The sequence below is a fragment of the Hoplias malabaricus genome, chromosome 14, assembly GCF_029633855.1.
Source record: "Hoplias malabaricus isolate fHopMal1 chromosome 14, fHopMal1.hap1, whole genome shotgun sequence".
Taxonomy (NCBI): Eukaryota; Metazoa; Chordata; class Actinopteri; order Characiformes; family Erythrinidae; genus Hoplias; species Hoplias malabaricus.
In genome coordinates, this window is record NC_089813.1 from 32,964,223 (window position 1) to 32,980,062 (window position 15,840).

Below are 15,840 nucleotides of genomic sequence, written 5' to 3' on the forward strand. Positions count from 1 at the left end.
TCAGTGCTCACAGCACTAGGCCTTTTCCACCCAGCAGCAGGACCTTACCCGTGTCCTCATTCACCAGTTAACTTGCACTGTTGTAGAATATTGAATTTCATTTATATGAGTTTAAGTGCTGAAAAAAGTGTAAAAAAGTTTACTCATTGTTCATGAGTATGTTTACCATCAATCACATGAATTTAATATATTCATTGCATATATTTACATAATTTTATCACAATGCTTTTTTTTAATGTTACCAGCTGAATCACTTCAATTGTAAAGAATGTAAAAAAAAATCTTAAAGGAACAGTAGGTAAGATTCTGTTTTTGTTTTTACCCCTGGGGTTCACCCTAGTGTAATTTATTTTTACAGCACTATTTCGAAATCACCTTACGCCCAGTGGTTTTGGGTAGGCCACCACAACAATAAATGAATGAATGTACTGAAATCAATAGGTGGGAGTGATGGTTTCCTACCCTCCTCAAAAATGATGAAATGCAGTATCTGCTGTGCTGAGCCCAGAGTAGCAGCGACAAAGGCTCTATTCTCCTTATTAAGGCACTGTGAGGCATCACAATGACTATGAAGCTGTAATTTTGAGATAAAAAATATTACATAGTGTTGTTTTAATTGATTAATTCTTTAATTTTTTTTCTATGCATAACATCTTTTACAGTATGTTTGTCTTTTTATGCTCATGTCATTTTATTTCATCTAACTAAACTGTCTGAAAGTGCTAATTACCTGTAATAAAACATTATATTAAGACTAAAAGCATAAAGTAAGAATCCTTGCTCTGTGCTGACCCACAGCACTTATCCCTTGTTTGTGTTTAAAGCACTGTTAAAAAGCAACAACAAAAAAAATCTTCGTTGAAATATTGATCAAACCCAAATGGAAGCATGAATTTTAGAAGAGGGAGCGATCTTGTTCTGACTGTGTGTTTTGCTCTTTTTTTTTTTCAGATGAAAGCAGACTGGATCTGGAGACTTCACCGCTGCGCTCGACCCATGGCCCCGCAGTAAGAGACTCGAAATTTCATCCATTCCCTTTCTCTTCTTCTCAAATATGCCGTTTGCGATTGTTGTTCGTGTGTGTGTAGTGACAGCAGCTGCAGCAGTGATCTATCAGACGCCATGCGGCAGCGTCACACATCAACATGTAGGGCCCCGTCAGTCGAGCGGTGGCTTCCGTGTGGTTGCTGTTGGTTACGATAGTATTGCGTCATTAGCCTGGGACAGCATCCAGAAACTGTGGCACATTCTACTTCCACAAGGATCAGCAGATGCGGCTGGGATGAAGACAGCTGCTGCTCCCTGCCTTAGAGGCTACACTGTGGAACACTTACAAAACAGTCAGTCAATCAGCACTTCAGTCAATCAGTCATTAGTTCATCGTTTTTTTCCCTACTAGACCTACTACCTCTGGTGCGGGCCGGCCTAGAAGAGGTATTTTTGCTTACTAACTGACTGACTAACTCCTAATGTTGAAACATGAATGCTCGGGCAGGCATAGTTCAGTCATATTTCACATTCCAGTTTGTGAACTAAATTTGGAACCGTTTGGCGGTGACCAAGCGTCCTCTTTTCCCTGGACAAGTCCTCTTTTTGGGACCTAAAAAATGCATCAAACAAGTCAGTCTCCAGGGTTTCCACCATCCCATTTCTTGCCGTAAGCCCTGAATCCTTCATTGAAGTGTTCACTTTGATGACGTTGTTGAAAGCTGAGCAGAAGACGTGAGGGTTGAAGTGTTCAAGCGGTCAAAGAGTTGAGAGCTAAATTGTGACACACTCGCCCCTCTTCAGCGCTGTAGGTCCACCATCCACCGAGGCGAGCAGCTCAGTGTTTTACTGGAGCCTTGAGCAGAAATGTGTTGAACGTTGTTGAGGTAATATTTATCATAGTCTCCTCTTTATGTTTGGAGAATGTTTCTGTGACACAGCCTTTTGTTTTCTACTATATATTTAACAAACAGAAATCTGTCTGTCCCTATTCGACACGAATACACGACACATCTCACTGTTACTGACTTTCTGATGAGTAAATTACATCTGCACAGCGTTTTGTTTAACTTTAAACAAAAAAACAGGCAAAATCTCAGGATTCTTGAAGCCAGGACACGAGAGCGAGGTGTCACTCAAAATAAACAAAGCTGTGAATTAGTTACAGCACCGTTTTATCAGTCAGATTTTTATAGAAATGTAAGTCAGTAATAAATATCTAGTTCTCAGCAATACCCTGTTCCTTTGTCAAGTACAGATTACTTGGCTGATAAAATGCCTGATTTTAGAAATGTTCAAAAACTACAATGTTATCTTGTTGTTTTCTGGTAAACGAGTTGCTTTAATGTCATCTCAGCACGGTGCTTCAGTTTTGTAGCTTTGTATGAACAGAAAATAACAGGTTTCCATGATCATACACACACTGTCAGCAACTGACAAGATACATTTTTATACTTTGTTATTATTATAAACAAAGACATTGATATGATGCACAAAAGCTTCTCCAGACCTTCCAATGACAAGGGTATGTATTTTGGACGTTCCTGTTTTGGAAATGCCAGAAGCACCTCAGTGACAATGGCTATATGGCTAATGACGGTCCGGCTAAACTCATACTTACTTTTTCATTATTATCCTCTACCTTTAGAATAAGCATTTATAGTCTCTGTATACTATAATATACACTGTTTATATCACAGTTTTTATTAGAGTTAAGTGTTTGAGTAATGAGTAAGTACTCAATATGGAGGCTAGTACACACTGCGATGTCACCTGCAACCCATGGATACTCATCTCTCTCTCATTGGATGAACGCACTGTTCTATTAACTTTTCTTGCTCATCTATATTCTTTACTATACTCAGTGTTTCATCATTATTCTTCACTACCCTGTTCTATACTTACAATATGCATCACTTTTGTCTTCTGATCTCAACTGCATTCCCTAAGCTCTGTTTTACGAGTATATTCATTATTATTCATCATTGCTCTCTGGCGTACATCCCATTTTCATCTTCCTTCTCTGCTGAACAAACTGTAGCATTAGTCTTTCACCTGCTGACATGTTACTTGAAGAGTGGATACCTTTTCTGTGCTTTTCTCTCACCTGCTGAGAGAACAAAAGAGAGTCCTGAATAGATCAAACTGCTGCTCTGACTGTGATTGTAGACAGTGAAGACAACATATGCCATCATTTGCCAACATATTGCCATATTCAATCACGATATCCAAGGCCAGTCTGCTGAGGCTTTCAGACTAATCCAAATCCTTGAAAGATTGAATGATGATGCAGTGGGCGATCCTTGGATTTAATGCTTATCTTGGTGCTAAGCTTCTGTTATTGTTTAAAGAGAAACATGAAACGTTTGGCAATAAAATAACAATTTAAAGCAGAATACTCCTGATGTATCTGAGATTCTCTACTAAACCTGTTTGAAATATGGCTGCCAGTGTTGAGAGGGACCCTCTCTATGGGGCATAAACCGGTTCATTGGAAGACTGCACAGCCTTTGATGTGAGTTGCAGAGTCAGTTCTGTGTGCGCCACACAAACTCTCTGTGCTTCTGTCTGGGCTCAGCCATGCAAAGCTCATCATTTTTCTGTGTGTGCTGGTGCCATGCTAAGCTCGTGGCTTTTTTCAGTGGGAGCGTGCCTGTGCTAGAAGTAGGAGCGTAGCTCATTTAATTAGCTGGAAGAGGAGAGAGCGTGTTCAGTCTAAATAGAGTGGGCTTTATTCTGGCTAAAAAAAAAAGTAGAGTAAAAGCATATGCCTGCAAACCCATAAAAAGAGACAGGGTGACCCTCCGTCCTCCGGTCAGGTGAGCTAAGACCATTTCAGGCTGCATTGATTCTGGCAAGGAGCTCATTTACAGAGGCTTAGTACTTGGGCATATGGTTGACTTAGCTGTTATTTCACAGCTCTGCTTTCCTTCCTGAGCTTGAGTGTGTGTCTGTTTGTCTGTGAAAGTGTGCTGTCTGTTGTGTCTGTGTGTGTGTTTGTGTGTGAGCTGAGGGGTGTTTGTATCTCGGTGTCAGAGGGGGGGCTTTGGGGGGGGGCTGTCAGGGTCACATCACATTGCTATGATTGATAGGCTTCTGTTTAGTTTTTTTTCCCTCTGCATTCTGTCTGTCTTGCTTTTCTATCTCCTCATCCTCTATCTGTCTGCCTCTGTCTCTCTCCATCTGTCTACATGTCTACTGTCTGTCTCTTTGTCTCTTTTTCTTTCTCTCTCTCTCTCTAACACACCCCCTGTAGCTTCTTCTCTCATAATCACACAGGGGTGTGTACACTCCTCTGGTGTTTGTGAGAAACCTGGGATCCTGAGATGGAGGTGCCGGAATTGTGCATGATGAGGAACTCACACACACACTCGTTCATTATGATGAGAGAGTGATGAAGAATCAGGCTGTGTGTGTGTGTGTGTGTGTGTATGGTGAGGCTGTAATGGTGTCCTCCACACTTTCTGCACAGCCCAAATCTCACTTCAGACTACACTGCAGACACATTGAATCATCATCTATTTATAGCTAACACTCCTCACAAACTCTTTCTTTCTTGCTCTCTCTCTCTTTCTCACTTTTTTGCCCCGCAGGCAGCTATTCAGGTGATGGCATGGCTGTAATATAGATGTCATGGTTTTAAGCATTCAGAATAGTGAGTGCATGTCAAACAGAGGCAGACAATGTGAATATTGACAGCCATACTTTTTATTCTGACCTAGTGCTTTTGCGTTGGCAGCCTCTCAACTAACGCTCTCTCTCTCTTTCTGTCTGTCTCTCTCTCTCTCTCTCTCTCTCTCTCTCTCTCTGTCTGACCGTCTCTCTCTGTCTGTCTGTCCCTCTCTCTCTCTCACTCTTTCTGTCTGTCTGTCTCTTTCTTTCTCTCTCTCTCTCTCTCTCTCTCTCTCTCTCACTCTTTCTGTCTCTGTCTCTTTCTCTCTCTCTCTCTCTCTCTCTCTGTGTCTGTCTGTCTGTCTGTCTCTCTCTCTCTCTCTTTCTCTCTCTCTCTCTCTCTCTCTCTCTGTGTCTGTCTGTCTGTCTCTCTCTCTCTCTCTCTCACCCCCCAGCTGCTTTTTTCATTGCTTCCCCTTATAGAGTATTATTTCTGTGCATTGTTATTGCATCACTGTTGAGCTCTAAAAACAATCAGAGATGTAAATTGTCTTCTTTTTTGTCTGTTTCTTTTTCTCAGTAACTCTGCTCAGTCCTAAACGGGCTTCAGAATCTCCTGGCAGGACCTCTCTGTCACTGAGTAGAATGAAGAGAATCCTTGTGCTGCGCGTTGAATGATGAGTCATTGTTAATCAGCCTAAACCCAGCGGAGGTGACCTCTAAACCATCAGAAAAGCCAGTTTTTAAAATAAAGTCTCAGCTCAGCTCAATTTAGCCATGCTCTCAGACCAATAGCGCTGGGCCAGCTTCGTTATTACACTGTCACCTTCACCTTCTCCTTTTCATTTAACTGAGAGAAACAGAGTTAAAAGTACCCCTGGGAGCTAAAATACATCCTTTTGGCCATCCCGACCATTTCAGTAACCTTTATATTACCTGGTGTCTGTTCTTCAAATAGGCACAGTGTAGAAATGTCCTTTCGCTGATGGGAAACCTCAGAGGTCCACCACAGCACGGTTGCGCTGAAGCAGCTACTGAAATGAGCTGAGAAGCGCTATGACTTCTCTGTGGATTCCATTCCTCTGCATTATTCATTATATAAATGTTCCCATTAAGAAGCTGAGACTGATGACTATATCAGCGCGCAGAGCTATTTGAGGTTGGGGGAAATATTTATAAACTTTTTTTCTGTTATTAGAAACCTACAATAGAGACGGAAGAGTGTCTGGATGAAAGAGTGAAAGCAGGATTAGAATGAGGACTGGCTGGGACAGGAATCTATATATGTACGTGAGAAAGAAAGAGATAGATACAGATAGAGGCAGAGTGAGCAGTGGCACCCAAAGCTGCATATCACGTTGACAAAAAGCAGGTTTCTAATTTCATCCGTGCTTTGTGCTCGCTGGATGTTGGCATTGTGTTGCTGCCAAATGCGGAGGCTTGCCACGCCGTCAGATGCAGATTGTGCCTGTTGTTTGTGGAATAAATATGTATTAATTTTTTGTTTCTCTTTCTCTTCTCCCTCTGCCGCGCAGCTCTCTCTCTCTCAGCTGGCTGCCACTTCACGCTACCCGACCATGAGCCACACGACGGGGTCGCCATGGCAACAGCAGCTTCCTGCTCTGCTCGCTCCCTCCCCGATGGCATCGGCCCACCAGCTGTCACATGTCGTAAGATTTCCACCCACACACCCTCCCAATAATGCGAGCACACACACACACACACCTAAGAACATACGTAAGAAAAGGTACTGGCATACAGAACACAGGTGAGTTAAAGGTACACCATAGCAGAATGGCCAAGTACAACACTGTCATTCATTCATTCATTCATTATCTGTAACCCTTATCCAGTTCAGGGTCGCGGTGGGTCCAGAGCCTACCTGGAATCATTGGGCGCAAGGCGGGAATACACCCTGGAGGGGGCGCCAGTCCTTCACAGAGCAGACACACACACACTCACACCTATGGACACTTTTGAGTCGCCTATCCACCTACAAATGTGTGTTTTTTTTGGACTGTGGGAGGAAAGCGGAGCACCCGGAGGAAACCCACACGGACACGGGGAGAACACACCAACTCCTCACAGATAGTCACCCGGAACGGGAATCAAATCCACAACCTCCAGGCTCCTGGAGCTGTCTGACTGCGACACTACAACTAATCTAAACACTAACTAAATCACCTTCACAATACACACACACCCCCAGCAATGACACACAATAATACCTTACTCTGTAAAAGTCAGAGACCCCACTTTTTTTTTGTTTAAATTCCCCCTAGAAAAAACCTGTTAAGAAGAAGAAAATTAATTTATTAATCTCCTTGGGGAAACTGAGACACTGCATTTGACCTATATGTGGCAGTGATCAAACACAAGTTAGTGAGCAATTTCAGCACACACACTAGGGGCTGTGAGCACATGCACCTGGAGTAGCAGGAAGCCAGCCCCAGCCCCTGGGGAGCAATTGGGGGTTAGGTGGCTTGCTCAAGGGCACCTTAGACGTGGTTGTTGATGAATGAGAAATTGCTGGTCCTTACTCCCGAGATCATTTTTCTGGACTATCCAGGGAACAGGAATGGTGCAGCCTGCCTCTATACCCTTTAGGCCACTTAACTGCATGTTACTCATTTTGAAATTGTATATATATATTTCAGCATACGTTTCTATATCATTTCTCAGTATTGATCATTCAGACATGAATACAACTTCCGTTCCATTCCAGTGTAAAGATCTGGACCCTGGGGTGGCCAGTCCATCTATATAAGAACAACACGTAGCTTACTGTTTGTCTGACTTTAGAATGCTCTCATTTTGCTTTCCGTTTCTTAGTAATGGCCTCTTGACTGCTACACATTCTTTCAGAATTGTGGCACTGAGTTGTCTTCTTACAGTGGGAAGACGATCAAATCACATTTTGAATATTTTTTTCCCCTTAAATGCCAAAATGGCGGTGTTGACTACAAATTTAATAATGTGAGTAGAGTTTGTCTCTGTTGCTGGCACAGGTTGTATTGTTTATTCAGTATTTATCAGCTCCACTGATCATAGCAGCACATGATAGTTCTACATTTACCGTCTTTAGTCCACCTGTTGCTCTCTCTCTCTCTCTCACTCACTCACTCTTTCTCTCCCCAGAGACACTCTTAGTTCATGGCTCTTGAATGATTATAGGTTTCTCAGGTGAATGCAGTTTGGACCACTGAATGTGAACCCTGCTGACCTAATAGCTTTGTATTTAATTAAAAAGGAGAGCATTTTATCTGTTTAGATATAGTCAGTAAGAGGCTTTAAAGAAATGTGGGACCTGACCTCTAATAAGAAAAACAGGGCGGGAGCAAAGGGAAAAAAAATGATAAAACAAGGAAGTAACATTTTAGCCGAGGCTCAAAAGTGGAACAAAAAAAGTAAACTTATAAATCTGAAAGAAACTTTTGTTAGCAGTGCAGATATGTTGGGAAAAGAAGACGAATGATCTATAAAAAGGAGTAACAATTTTTATAGTACATATATAAAAAACTGTATTATATATCTAACGGCACTACCGATTTAATTGGACAATATAATGGATCTTAACTATATGTGATTTATGACCTGTTGAAATGTTCTTGTTTTGGTAGTAGGATATGAAACACTAGTCCTTAGGTAATTTGCCTTTCTCAAAACATCAAGATGCCACAATATCAAACTCCATAAGTTTCAGAATATATTTCATATACTTATCACACTTTCTGTCCCTGTCACCAGAGGTGGTACAAAGTAAACTCGATGCTGAACAAAAGCATGAGGAATGAGAGTAGCCAAGAATCAGAGGTTGCCCCAGGACCTTACAGTATAAGTGCAGGCCACGTTGACCTCATAGCATCAGTAGAATGGGCAAAGTGACAAAATGGCCTTCAGCAAAATAGCTTTCAGCACCATACTTGACATTGCAATACTCTGGGCACAATGAGAAGACAGCCACCCATTTGTTGTTAGACCCTAGAAATTACCTGCATCTTTCAGGTTTCTTTTTGACAAAGGATTCTCTTTTTTCTTGTCACTGAAATAAACAAGTGTCTGACCAAAAAAAAAAAAAAAAACAGTGGTCAAGCCTACATTGTTCCTCAGAGCCAAATCTGGGACAAGAGTGTACTTCAAGCCTCCTGCCTACAGGTCAGTAAAGGTCAATTCAATACACTGATGTGTGGATTGAGGAGATAAGACCATAGGATGGAGTGTGATTTAATATGATTCCTGAGCTGTCTGGACTTGGCCACAAGACTCTGTGACAGTGCATGCACTCATTTAGCTCAAGCAATCTCCAGGTGAAAGAGCATCTTCAGTGACATCCACTTGAGGCCTGCTATTGTCAGTGTCTCAAAGGGTGGGCCGAACAAATAGTCAAAATCAAAGGGCAGAATCCTCTACAGACTTCTTTGTACGAAAGTGTTGATTCACATTCATTCTGCAGAACCACAGCCCAGTGGCCATAGACCTAAATGAAGGCAATCTGAATGCGGGTTGGCTATTGACCTCCAGGCTAATTCAGGGGGCTCTTATTGAATGGAAGGTGTCATACTGAACATATTGAACATGTTTAACATGAACATCACCAAAGGTGCATCTGGGATAAATTCAGTAAAGACAACTGTACCTTGTTGACCTTGGTTGGTTTTAGCCGTCTTAATGCCAAGTGGATTATAAAATGAGAACCTTATGATAACTGCAGTGAAAAAGTTTCTAAAGCAAATCTACTGGGGATATTGACTTAATTGCAGATCTGAAGCCAGAAGAAGAGGGAGTTCCATATGTTGAGTTGGCAACTTATGGCACTTTCTCACTGCATGGTACCTACTCTACTTGATTCTACTTGTTATTTTCCTTTTCCATTAGGCAAATTTGGTACATGACACCTGGAACGAGGTACCCTTTTAGTACCTGCTCCCTCGTGGTCCAAAGCAAAAGGAGTAGGGACTGGACTGTGAGGTGTAGTCCTTGTACAGGGCTGTTTGGTTAAGAGAAAGTGGACATCCAGCACAAACTAGCCATTTGTAAAATCTCCAAGCTACAGCAGGGATCACATTCATTTTTATTCGATTCACAACAGCCACTCATTTTTTATGCTGTGATCTTTTGAAGAGATTCAAATGCTCCTCTGATTTGTGCCAGATGAAAGTCTGGGGTAGGGGCTGTTGTAGTGAAAAACAAACAAGGTACCAAGTCCCCAAAAGCGAGTAGAGTCGAGTCAATTTGGTGCCATGCAGTAGAAAAAACAATTAGAGGACGGTTCCCTAGGGATGGTGACACTGGAAAGGTCAGATCCCATTAATGGTACTGTGAACAAGGCCTTAGACCGTACATCTGAGCCAGGTGCAAGGTTTAGGGAGGCTGCATCTTAAAGGTTCTTTATGAGGCATGCTAACTGAGGGAGAGTCGTAGTGCTAAAGGATGCCACTTGATAATTAACCTTCTAGCTTGTGCGTCATGCTAGCAGAAAAAGTATCACGTCAGGATGGTTTATGCTTCTCTGTTCAAGGCTTGTCAGAAAGGTTAGTGTCTGAGCTTGGCTCTAGGCGACTGAGGCATTCTTGCCTTAGGGACCTTGGCATACTGCAGTTCATGTACATATCAGTCAGAGCCTACTTCGGATGATCTAAACCATGGTGTGAAGGGCAAGAGTTAAACATGAGTTGATATATGTTTATGCCATTAATGCACATTCATGGCATTTACAGGTTTTTCACTGTGGTGGTACCCTTCACGTCACTGGGATGCTACTCCTCATATGACTGGAGTAGTACCCTCAAGCACATGTCTTCAGCGACTGTAGTTTGGCCACGTAATATTTAGGATGTTGTAGCTACGTTCTTAATCTAAGAAACCCAACATTTGTATCCAAAGTCTGATACTCATGTCATGGCCACATGTAGCCTGTGGGTCAGAGGATAGTGACGCTGACAGAAGTAATCTGACTAGCTGAGTCAGTGAGGACCGGGTATGAACCACTGCTTGTAGAGGACCGGCAGGATCCTGGAGCTCTGACATTGTCGCCAGGCTATAAAAGATCAATCCAAGCTGCTGACATGTGTCACTGTGGCTAGAAGATAGAGGATGGCTTTTGTGCAAGCAGGGTATTTGTATTATTACTCTTGTCATGTCACGTTGTGTCTTTATTTAAGATCTTGACTTCTGCAGAGGTGGATGAGAAGTATCCACTGTGTCTACTCATTTGCTTGGCCTCTGGCACCCAGTAAAAATGAATGTGCAGAATTATGCAAGATGTAATATCATCATATTTCCAAGCTGTAATTGATTCAGAACTACACTGTATAAATTCACCCAGCCATGCTTTGAAGAGCTGATCACTGATTTGAAGAGCCGCATTAATCTCATCAAAAATGTTGGCGGCTTGATTTATGAAGCATCTAATGGTGGCAAATGATTAATAAATGTTTAATGAAAGAAGGGACTAAATCAGCCACTAAAATGCATTGGCCAAAATGATTAAAATGGCACTGGAAGCCACTAATCTGCTGTAAAGTGAAAACTGTTCATTGGGCAACTAAGCGGTGAAGCAGCAGGCGTAGTGGTAATAAGATCAGGATCTTGAGTCTTTAGTGCAACAAGGTTCTTTAGTAGCTACATTTGAATTAGATATATGCAATTTTATTAATATATTTGTAAATGCTGTTTATCTGTGGGGTACATTACTATAACCCATTCATCTGTCATCAGTTCACTTTTACTTCTGTTCTGTTCTCTGTTGTGTCTCCGGTGTCGACCCGAGGAGGATGGGTTCCTCGTATGAGTCTTGGTTCCTTCCAAGGTTTCTTCCTTGTGTGCTGAGGGAGTTTTTCCTTGCCACTGTTGACCCTGGCTTTCTCATAGGAGGCTTAGAGCCGGATCTCTGTAAAGCTGTTTGTGACGACTTTTTGTTGTGAAAAGCGCTATATAAATAAAATTTTATTGATTGGGTATGATATATTGGGTATTATTGAGCAGCATAGGATTCGCAGTGAATATCAGAATGCTAGTAGCTAAGAAAAATACCTCACTTCAGATATGTAGACTAATATTGCATTAACAATTAATATTATTACTTAATCAAAGTCCGTTATTGGTGATTCAGCACTTGCAATGCAGCACTTTAAAATAGCACTCTTGGAATTTTATTTGGAAAATAATGACAATTTATGTTTCAGCTCTACTTCTTATTGCTTTAGCCTGCTTTCCTTCCAAGCTTGTCTTTTTTTCAGAAATGCATTGAAATACTATGTTGTTATGTGGACAGTGCTTGTCAGCTGGCAGTGTGGATTTTTCAAAAGCTAAGCAGACATAGACTTGCCTTGGTAAACTTTGGTAAATCACAGGAAAACAGTATGTGTAGATGTTGCAACTGTTGCAGGGTTTGAAAATCTTTATGCTTTTACTATGTGGAGTTTCTGAATTCTTGATTCATTTGTAAAATGTCTGTTATGTATATTTTTATATATTATATATTTTAGTGTTTGGTACAGATTGGATAACGCATATTTCTTGGTTAGATAATTGACATCACAAATCCAGAGAAATGAACTAAAATAATGCACCTTGACCCAACTGTTAAACACACATACCAGTAGGGTTAGAATATGCATGAACCCATACGGCTGCTTATTGTTCTTTTTGTACTTGTAGAGCACAAGGTGTCAGACCTGTGCAGTGGAGGTGTCAGGTACATCTACTCTTTACTTCTGCGCTTCTGCAACATTCACAACTTCTCTAGTGTTTCTTAGCACCTCTAGCTTATGGCAGAGTGCAAAACATATTTTATTATAGCATTACACAGAGGACACATACGAATATAAGCTTTGTATCATCTGTTAACAGGATTACTTGCTCTACATTAAATGTTGTGATGGGTTGAATTACTGTTATGGTCTGTTTACTGTAAAGCAAAACACATCTGTTCATGAGCCAGTACAAAATGATGAGGCATAAACAAACACAGTTCAAGAAAATGAAGTAGAACAGCAGTCAATATTGTTTTTCTAGCATTAAAACAAATATTTAAAGGAAAAAGTACCTAGAAGAACTTGTCAGTTTTTATATACACACTATATTTACAAATGTATTGGAACACCTACACAGAGTTTTCATTCCATTCTATCTCAATAGGCATTAATATGGAGTTTATAGCTATAACAGCTTCTAAAAGATTTAGGAGTGTGTCTATGGATTTTTTTTTTTGTGCCCCCATTCATCCAAAAGAGCATTTGCAGGGTCAGACACTGTTGGTTGAGCGGGTCTGGTTTGCAATCTCCTCTCTAGTTCATCTCAAAGGTGTTTGATGGTGTTGAGGTCAGTGGTCTCTGCAGATCAGTCAAGTTCTTCCACACCAAACTCGCCCAACCATGCTTTTATGGACCTTGCTTTGTGCACTGGGGCACAGTTCCCATATAGTTGGAACCATGACCCATTCTTTCACAAAACCACGTAAAAGGTAGAGTTCATGGTAAGGTGCTTTATTTTATACACTTATGGCAATGAGACTAAATAAACAACTGAATTCAGTGATTAAGACGTGTCCCACTATTTTTGTCCATATAAAATTTGTTTCAAATCATATCTAGACTTCCGTATGTTCCAGACTTGTGCCCAATGATTTCAGGTAGGCTCCGGATGCACCGTGACCTTGATAATGATGAAGATGTTACAGAATATGAATGAATGAATGAGTGTATGAATGAATTATTATAACACAGCCATGTATGTACATATAATATATAATGCACATGGACGATATGCAAGAAACCCATATTTGGATTTTCTGATATTCTGCATAACTCTGTGTGTGTCAGGAGCATCCTGCTGCAGGCAGCATAGCACACCTGGAGGTCAGTGTGATGGAGAGGGAGGAAATGAGGGATGAGAAAGAAGAAGAGTGCAATCTGCGTGAGCTGACCTTCACTCCTGTTCATGCCCCTGTCATTACACTGGGAACACACATACCCTGGTCAGTAACACACACACACACACAGTGTATACACACACGTTTGGATTCCTGCTGCCACACTTCACACTATCTGTGGTCATATCTGTCATTCTTTCTATTGTTTTCACATAAACACACACACACACACACACAGATTCACTGCTGTTGTATGTTCTGTCCACATCAGAAAGCTTTGGCCTTGAAGCAGCAGATATGAAGCTGTATGAGAGGCTTTTTTATCTCCTCCAGCAGCTGATCCCACTCCCTCCTCACTCAGAGATCATCTGTGATTGGAGCTGATTTTTTTTCTTTAAAACTGAAAGTGCATAGCTATTTAGAACAAACGTGGAAGCAAAATTTGCGCAGATAACATTAGTTTATAAGTATTTAGTAAAACCAATAAGAAAATTGATAACTTTCCCACAGTATTGCTGTGGTATACTGTATACTGTATAGCTGTATGTTCAGGGCATTTTTTACATCCTGATTTTATCTAGACGTAGTGGTTTTTGTATTGAGAGTCTTGGGCGTTTGGCCAAAACATCCTCTGTAAAAACCTCTGTTTGAGCCTGAGAGCGCTCCAGGGAAATGGCCCCTGATCGAAATGGTGTTCTGGAGCTTGCCTCAAGTGAACCCTGGTACACTCCATAGCAGCAGAGTCATATATATATATATATATATATATATATATACACACAGATATTCTCTCATGTAAAAACTAAGCTGTGATAATGAGCCATTTTACACAGACAAGCCCAAAAACCTGTGGGTGAGTAATTACGTTTTTGGAAATGTGTGAAAACACATTTACTCTGTCCCACACTTTGTCTCCTACTGTACCACACCTGGTTCTGTACCAATCTTTTGTTCTATTTTAAAGTACTTTACATTTTATGGAACAAAGAAAATGTTAGTTTTTTCCAATGCTAGTGTTTCTACCAAAGGTAAGGCCTGTAGTTACTACAACAGTTTCCCCCTGTACCTCAAAGGAGTATCATGATGTTTCTAAAGCTAGGAATATAAACCTTATCATTTTGAGGTGCTTGGGTGACCTAGATTGCATATTGACTCATTGGATGAACATGTACAGGAATACAGATCCAGATCACACTGCAAGCCTCTCTAGTTCACAGTATACAGAACTTGTATATGATAAAATGACCCACTTTCTACAGTTGAGCATGCGGGGGAAAAAGGGTAATTAATCAGCACAGTAATTTCTCTGAGCTTATTTCAAACATATTTGGAATGGTAATACAGTGGGGCTGAGTTAAGATACTGCTTTTGGAAAGATGAAATGAAACAAAATTGCTGTATTAATTTTCCCTTGCATATCTTGTTCATTTGATATTTTCTAATCTCTCTTCCTGGAAAGTACACTTCACGGCTGGAAGTTTTTCCTTAGGATATTCCTGCAGATATTTGCTCTATCTCTGGCACATGTGTGTAATGAGCACTGTGTCTCGGAGCAGCTGTAGTAGATTTAGGCACACATTCTCTGCCATCGCAATGCCCGTTGTGGCTTTTTATATCATTTCTTAAAGGTCAGCTAGTGCCAGAAATGTAATTTCTCGCTTCCGTAGTGTTCTTGTAAATGTGTCAAGAGAAGAATACCCAACTTCGTGGTATTTTAAAAAATGTATACCTCATGCCAAAGATTTAGTGGGACCCACAGGGCAAAACATTTTTCAAAGTTTCTGCATAATTAAATGAATAGAATATAAACAAAGTCATACAGAGGGATTTAATATGAAATGGTTCTTTTGGTTCCAGAGAAACCTCCGGAGTTAACTGAGGTGATAGTAATCTTTATGAGATCTTACATAATGTTTAAGCCTAAAACGTCTAAACAAAAATAATAATAGAAGGAATGTTTAGATACTCACTTCAAACGTTTGAGCGTCTCTGTCTACATTAGTATTGACCATGCCGCCTGTGGATGGTTGCTGACACACATTATTTTGTATACTCCTTTCATAATTACTCTAAGCAAAAGAAAAAAAAAAACTAATAAATAGAGATTATAAATGTTTAATTTGGCAGAAAATTACCATGATCCATAGGTTGCATTATTTTCCTCCTTGTGTAAGGCAAATTAAAAACCCCTGATGGAAGAGCCGGCATAATGACTTCACCCCTGTAATTGTATATGGCTCAATGAGTCCAGTAAAATGATGCTATTGATCAAACAGTGCTTGTAACACTGTTGACACATGCACTCTCACACTCTCAAACTAATGTGTCTCATAAAATGCAGTGGTTACTGGGGTAAAGGTTACAGCTAT

At 40.8% G+C, this 15,840-nt stretch overlaps 1 protein-coding gene across 3 annotated transcripts in view; it reads left to right on the forward strand.

Moving 5' to 3' along the window:
• The window catches only part of nphp4 (nephronophthisis 4), a 179,345-nt gene that overhangs the window by 102,481 nt on the left and 61,024 nt on the right, over positions 1–15,840 (forward strand). For all 3 annotated transcript variants that reach the window (XM_066643834.1, XM_066643835.1, XM_066643837.1), the window contains 3 exons: positions 952–1,007; positions 6,135–6,269; positions 13,422–13,576. In XM_066643834.1, coding sequence (XP_066499931.1) covers positions 952–1,007; positions 6,135–6,269; positions 13,422–13,576 — 346 coding nt within the window. The remainder of the gene's footprint in view (positions 1–951; positions 1,008–6,134; positions 6,270–13,421; positions 13,577–15,840) is intronic.